Consider the following 7780-nt stretch of genomic DNA (forward strand, 5'->3'; position numbering starts at 1 on the left):
AAGGAGAAGGAACTCCCTTCCCTGGCTTCCAGCCAGACACCTGCTCGGGCCTTGGCCCAAACTGGTCCTTTCCGTCCTCAGCCACTCTATGCCCACCTCTGCCCCCCCCCCGACTACAGTGACCCACCAGGTCCTCCAGGCAGTTTGTTTCATGCAGAGCCTATGAGAGAGTCTGCCTTGGCATGTGCCAAGCTCCATACATTCACTGGTGCAGGGACACTTGTCCAGCCACAAACCCCACACCAAATCAGCAGGGACAGCTCCATCACCCAGATGTGGGCCCTGTTACCCTGGGAGCTCCTCTGCCTGCCTCGCCCAGCCTGGCTCTGCCCCCAGGCCCCCTGCACACTGTGCATGCACCCGGACTCGGGGTCTGTCGTGTCAGCCCTGGTTTCGGTTCACAAGCCCCATTCCTCACCTTCGCCTCCCTGCCTTCTCCCTCTCAGCCTGGTTCAACAGCCCAGCCTTGTGTCTCAGGTCCCACTGACTCCACGGCTCCACATTCTCCTTCAGCCTCTTGGAACCAAAGGCCACAGGGAGGAGTATCACACCCCACTGTTTTATGGGGCATCTGATGCTTGATGCCTTGTGTCCAAAGACCCCGCAGTCCCTGCACTTTACCTGTGGAGGAAAGGGGAGTGGTCAGTGCATCCACTCAAATGCCAGTGAACCTGCCAAGCACATGAATGGGAGGCCATCCTCAGGGAGTGGCACATGGGATGAGGACAGAGGACATCCTATCTGGCTAGTGAGGTGCCAGCATAGTGAAGACCTCACGATGCATCCTCCCCCAGCCAATGGGAGGGAGGGGCAGGGAGCAGGGATTGCAGGAGTCAAGTTGAAGACAGGTGGAAACATCATTAAGATTTGGGACAAACACAAGCGTGGATCTGATCTTATGGTGCCCTGGGGCTAATGCTAAGAGCCTCTGAGTGTCCCAATGTGTAGACTGCTGGGATTCCAGCCCATGTCAGGAGGGACAACAGGGTCTGGTCAATGATCTTCCGGGAGCCTAGCCTGTCTCAAGACTCCTGGCAGAGCTCCTGCTTCAAAACCCATGCCAGCCTCCCGACTTACCCCGGCATCCTCCTGTCTTGTCTGAGAACTCTGAGGGCCAGTCCTGCTGTCTGTGGCCTCTTGCCTTTCTGGGTTTTCAAGGGTCTGTCGGGCCCAAGCTAGGAGTGATGGGCCACCACCTGTCCCACGTCCTGGAGGGACAAGTCAGTCTGCTTCAGGGATGGGTTTCTGATAGCCTGAGGGAAAAGAAACAAGGGAGTCCTATTCACCTGACCTAGGCGTCCTCCCTGTACCGTCTTCCCAAGGAGGCCTCAGTGAGCTTCAGCACAGTCGTGCCAAACACACATTTCCCCCTGTCACTTCTCTTTCCTCCTTCCTGTCTATGCCCTCCTGGCCAAGCCACATCCCTGCTCTGACGGATGCCACCAAGAAGGAAGGTTGTTGAGTCTGCCTTGAAGGACTCTTGCCGACACTATCACTAAGTTTCTCCAAAATCCCTTTGGAAGCAAAATCAGGGACAGCACCTCTCCCAGTTGAGGTCCAGAGCGATCCACCGTGGAGGACTCAAAGTGAACAGGCTTCAGGAAAGTGGACTTCCCTCTCTAATATCTGAATGCCCCACCGGGGCAAGCCATGATTAAGTCCAAAGTACTTGGGAAACACATTCTCCTCTACTCCATGGAAAGCTGCCCATCTGAGCCTATGACCACTTCCATTTCATGTGTTCTTGGCAATGTCCCCAATACAGCCCCACGAAATCTGAGAAATATATATATTTTTACCTTGTGGGAACCAGGTAATTCTTATTTTGAAAAATGTAAGTTATTTACTAGAGATAGTGTGTGCGTGTGAAATGGAGAGTGAACACCTGACCTGTAGGAAGGACAGAGGGAGAAGCAGACACTCAGTTATCAGGAAAACCAGTGAGGGCCTGGATCCATCTCCAGACCCTGAGATCATGACCCAACCCAAGTCAGTCCCCGAAACAATGGAGCTGCCCAGGTGCTCTGATGCTGTGTGTTCTCTAGGCCTGCAGGGCCCACTGAGACATTTACGGGCCTCTGTCCCTGCTCGTCCACCACCCCTCACCAATGTGTCACCTGAGGCCCCATTCCATTGGCATTGGAACCTCCGGGTGTCCTGGGCATCCACAGCCATGCCTTGGCTCAGTCTCTGTTCTCAGAACATGTTAGACCAGAAAGAGTCCTTAACCCGTGGAGGAAGGGCCAATCCCTCCATCATTTCTTCACTGTCCCATTGCTCCGTCAGGGAAGGTAGGACCAGTGGCCCGAAACTCACCTGAAGTGCAATTGTGGTCCTCACGCCCATCAGGAGAGGCTGAGAAAGGTCCTGGACAGACTCCACTGCAGGAGACTGTGTGTCCCGTGGGAGAGAGGGATGGTCAGGAATGGCCACTTCCGTGCTCCCGGACTTTTATACTGCCCCAAGGGCATGTGACGTTTCAGCCACCTGAAAGACATCCCCCTAATCCTCTTAGCTGCAGCAGGGTTTGAGCCAATCAGCAGCTGCAAGGAGGCTAGTGATGCCCTCATGAGAAGGATTTCTATGACTCTGTGTGTGCACCTGTGTGTGTGTCTCTGTGAATGGAGGTGTGAGTCCATGCGGATTTGGTGGAGATTGAAATTTCTGCAAGTGAAAAAATATTGGTACATTTCAGCGTGGAAATTAACCTCAGGACTCATGTTTCCTGACTGATGGTATTTTACCAACACTTCTGCTCAATCTAGAGCTAATGGCAATAGAAATGGGGTCAGACTTTGAGGATATTCATGATGTAATATTCATTTTGTCAATTAAGACTTTCATTTAAACATGGAGATATCATAAAGAGCATCCTACACAAAATTTTTTTTGGACCGTGGTTACAGAATAAATATCCTAAAACGTGGTGGCTTAAGAGATGACACTTTTATTCTCTTAGTGTCCAGGGACGACAAGTGAACATCAAGAACTCAGCAGGGCCCCAGGGATTGTGAAGCCCAGTCCCTGACCAAGGCCTGGCAAAATGCTCCTGTTTGTCTTGGTCTCTGTTTAGTAAAGAAGACAAATGGACTTAGGTTTCCGCCTTTCCTAAGACTGTTCAAAATGCATAAACTGGAAATGGTCATGGCCACAAGTAGGAATGAATTGTCGTTTCGACTCAAATGTGTTTCAGCAGACACTCCCAATTCTGTAAGCAGAATAAGCCATAATGACACTTCCAAACCACGAGCTAACCCCGTGCCTTCCTCCCTGCATCTACAACTGCCAAAACCATAATGTGTAAAAAAGGTGCAAGCCTACGACATACTCCAATTCAATCAAAAGTACATAAAGAATATTGGTGTAGAATTACCTGAGGAAAAGTTAAAATTAGGCATATAAACACTGGATTTAAGATATAGACCTGTCAGAAAAGGAGCTTTAAAGAAATGTTTCCCAAAAGCATAAAACCAGCCAGAGGATTTCACTTGTAGACCTCAGACACACCTAGGCAGACAATGGTATTCATCAAGACCTTCATCATCTTTGTATATTGGAATCGTAGTAGACGGAGATGAAGGTGTAGAAGCAAGCTATGGATGCCATATTCCCAAATAATTGGTTACAGCTACAAACATTCTGCTGGTGAGGGGAACGTGTTCCTATGTGATAGCTCCTTTGGGAGAGTGATCTTCCGTCTCCTAGAGCACTAATGTCTAACACTCCTTGGCTTCCTTGGGGTTACTCAAAGGAAAGGACATTCAACAAGGTTTCCTCTGAACATAGAAACTCTGAACAAATTCTGTTCAGAAAGGTGCAGGGACAGTTAAGGAGGTTGAGAATAATCTGAAAGTGTTGCCTTTTGTGGGAGGCAAGGTTAGGAGCTGGGCTGACCTGAATGGTCTCCCTCAGAGAGGGACCACACCCAAATCCCATAATCCAATCAAGCAATTAGTGTGGATTAGAGGACTTTGTGCCTTATCCCAGGGCCAAAAGCCATAAAAGGTGGAGGTGAGGGTCACAATCTGCCATTTGGAAACTGGCTCAGTGAGAGGAGCATCCCTTTGCCACCTGAAGCTCCTGGTTGAATGGATCTTGTGGACACTGTTTCTGCAGGCATGGAGGCTGCCCACCTCCCCCTGCTCAGAGGAGCCTCAGTTCAGTGCCTCTCCCAAACCCCAGTCATGCTGGTCAAGGAGAGGCGGTGCTGAAGTCCATGGAGGACCCTCTGTGCCCGAGAGGACATCCCCTGCATCAAAGACACTCTCCTCCCCGACTGACCCGTTGGCTCCCGCAGCACCAGGGCTGCCTCCCACCAAGACGCCTCTGAGTTGGAAGAGCCTTTCCCAGGTGGGAGCTGGGCTTCAGAACATGGGCAACACTTGCTACGTGAATGCGACCCTGCAGTGTCTGACCTACACAGAGCCCCTCGCCAGCTACATGCTGTCCCAGCAGCACGGGACCACCTGTAGGAAGCAGACATCCTGCATGCTGTGTACTCTGCAGGCTCACCTGACGCGGGTTCTCTGCCGTCCTGGACGTGTGCTCCGGCCCCTGCCACTCCTGCTCGCCGCCTTCCACAGAGGCAAGCAGGAAGATGCCCATGAGTATCTCATGTTCATTCTGGATGCAATGCAGCAAGCATGCTTGCCTGAGGACAAGCCCTCAGACCCTGAGCGTCCTCACGACAGCACCCTCATCCAGCAACTCTTTGGGGGGTACTGGAAGTCGCAAATCCAGTGTCTCCACTGCCAAGGCATTTCGAGCACTCTGGAACCTTACCTGGACATCAGCCTGGACATCGGGGCTGCTCAGAGTGTCAGCCAAGCTTTGGAGCAGTTGGTGAAGCCCCAACTGCTGGAAGGTGAAAATGCCTACCATTGTAGTAAGTGTCTAGAGAAGGTGCTTGCGTCCAAGGTGTTGACTTTGCACACTTCCCCGAAGGTCCTCATCCTGGCCTTGAAACGATTCTCAGACTTGACAGGCCACAAAATGACTAAGGAGGTGCAATATCCTGAGCGCCTTGACATGCAACACTACCTGTCTGAGCAGAGGGCAGGACCCTTGGTTTATGTGCTCTATGCCGTGCTGGTGCATGCTGGGAGGAGTTGCCACAGTGGACATTACTTCTGTTTTGTAAAGGCAGGAAATGGCCAGTGGTATAAAATGGATGATGCTAAGGTCAGCGCCTGTGATGTGACTTACGCGCTGAGCCAACCTGCCTATGTCCTCTTTTATATGCAGAAGACTGATCTGGAAAGAGACCTTGGGAGGGAGTCAGTCGAGGGAGGACTCGCATCTCCCGAGGCAGATCCCACGGTGGTGGGTGAGGCCTCAGGAGAGCCAGCAACGGATCCCTCCGTGAACCTTCCTGAGTTGGAGGAGCGTGGGGAAGAGACCTCAAGGCAACAAATGACATTAGACCAGTGGAGATGCCTCCAAGAACGCAACCGACCTAAGCCTGAACTCAATGTCAGGAGAAGAGAAATTGCTCTTCCTGAGGACGCAGTCATCCTTCACCACTCCAAATACACACCTGAGATGCCGAAGAATCATCCTCAACAGACCTTCGACCTGCTCACCACTGCAGCTGGGATGATCCCACCTCAGGTGGCCGGGGACGTGGCCAAAGTCCCGCGTGTGCCAGGGAGAGCCAGACCTACCAAGAGGACGAGCAAGAAGGGACAGAGGTCTGGGGAAGCAGTCCAGGGATGCGCCTCCTAACTTTGGTGCACAAGGGCGCACACACCCACAAACACAGCGTCCCTCACTCCAAACCCGAACACAGTCCCATCCTGGAAATATTTTGTGTTGTGTGAAGTGTGTGTTCAGTGTGTGTGGAAGAACCATCTATCTGGTGTGTTCATGGGATATGGCCTTCAACTGAAACTAGAGGACACTGATATTTAAAACTGGTTCTTTGTCAGGATCTTATATTGGGATAGTGTGGATTTCATACAGGGGTGTATCGAGGAACCTGCCTCTCCTTCAGCCTTGGGGAGAGGGGGGCCACTTGCAGGTGAGAGGCAGTGAGCAGTCATGGTTGAGAGTGGACCTGGGGTTGGAGTGATTTTATTTGACCCTCCCGTGATGCTCCCACTTCCCATTGCTTGTCTTCTATTTATATTGAAAGAATATTTTCCTAAACAAAAGTATTTGTGGGGTCTTGCTAGCAATACACATTGCTTTTGGTCATTGCTTGGAAATTGTAAGAAAGGAATTAAATGCTTATTTTGGGGGAGATAACTGCATCCAGCCTGGTGGAATCACGTTGATTATATTATGTTCACTTCACTCTCTCCCACATTAACACTGAAGAGAAGGAAACGAACAAGGACTCGTATTCCAAAGGGAAATGCCCAGCCTCCTTTGAACATAAGTTTTTACGACTATTTTGCTACCATCTGCTCTGAGGCACCTCCTGACACAGAAGTGGACTCTGGATTTCAGACCAGTTCAAATTCAAATTTGGACCTGGGTTGATACCTCTGGAAAACAGTGCCAAGTTCATGAATCTAGCAAAAGGTTTTTGAGGTCAGGTTATAGGTGCTCTGCGTTATCTTTTTATTTTTACAGAAGAGATTGTCAAATTATTGTAGAATGGAAATTATTGCATGACCACCAAATGCCTCTGAGTGTGACCATAGATGTGCAGTTGTAACATCACATCATAATGTTATTTTCACTCTGTATTCAAACTTGGACATGCCACCCTTACTGGAGAGTAAGGGGCAATAGGATCTGTGCAGAAGAAATCACACTGGTTTGTAGATTTTCATGTATCAAAGGCAGATTCGAGATATAAAGTGTCAAGGTTTTTTTCTTGTCTGGGAATAGTGTTTCTTTTGACCAATACAGTTTATTGTGTCGTAAAGAGTGAGGGAACCTTTGTGCATGTCCTGCCAAGAGTTCCCTAAGAAGTCCTGCAGGTATCCCCGTCCTCTGCTGACTGTCATAGGGGATGAGACAGCTCATGGACTCGGGGACTTGTCCTCCACAGCAGAGGACCCTGAGAGGGTGTCTGTTGGAATGAGGATACGTCCCCACCTGGACTGATGTGGTGAACCAGCAATTCCTCCCCTGCACTGGATGGAAACGGTCAAGTCCACAACGTGCTGGGGGTCCTGCTTTTGTGCGCCTACACATACACTCCCCCCACTACACAGATGCTGCAGTTTTGCGTTAGGTAAATCTATAGGAATGTCAAAGCGTGCTTACCAATCCGGAATGTCAAGTTTGTCTTAGTGAAATCCATTTTCTAACACATGTAGGGAAATCATCCTGGCAATTTGTAAATTGGTTATAAACAGAAATTAACAAGTTAATCTGAAATTGTTTTATAAATATCTGAATTTCTGATTTAGAAAAAGATCCCATCCAGAGTTCTGCAAGTTACACCATGTTTTCTCCTAGAAGACGTTTTCTGTACTTGTTGATATTATTTTTCTGAAATTGTTATGCAGAATATTGCATCTGCTTTGTTTGTTTTTGCACTAAAAAGTTATTACAAAGTTGTGTGTTTTTTTTATTCTTGATAATTAATTCCCACATATGATTTGGTGTGCAGGCTTTTTCTCCCCAGTATTTCAGAACCTTGAAATAGTTCTTTTATTTCCAGTTTGGCTCCTCACAGAAGCTTCTTTGCCTGCTTCCCGTGAGTGGAATTCCCACAGCCACCTCTAGGTCACCTGCAGCTCAAATTCATATCCTCCCCCCATGGGAATTTCTCACTCCGACTCACTGGCTCAATATAGGGGAAGCGCCAGCAGCCATTTCAGAG

General features: G+C 49.5%; 1 protein-coding gene across 1 annotated transcript; it reads left to right on the plus strand.

Annotated features, from left to right (window-relative positions):
• The first annotated feature begins 3138 nt into the window (after positions 1–3138).
• LOC121489459 (ubiquitin carboxyl-terminal hydrolase 17-like protein 6) lies at positions 3139–5724 on the plus strand. Its single transcript, XM_041752499.1, has 2 exons — positions 3139–3154; positions 4298–5724. Exons 1-2 carry the CDS (start codon positions 3139–3141, stop codon positions 5722–5724), a joined length of 1443 nt encoding a protein of 480 aa, XP_041608433.1.
• The last annotated feature ends 2056 nt before the right edge of the window (positions 5725–7780 follow it).

Source organism: Vulpes lagopus, chromosome 4 (genome assembly GCF_018345385.1).
Source record: "Vulpes lagopus strain Blue_001 chromosome 4, ASM1834538v1, whole genome shotgun sequence".
In the NCBI taxonomy this organism is placed as follows: Eukaryota; Metazoa; Chordata; class Mammalia; order Carnivora; family Canidae; genus Vulpes; species Vulpes lagopus.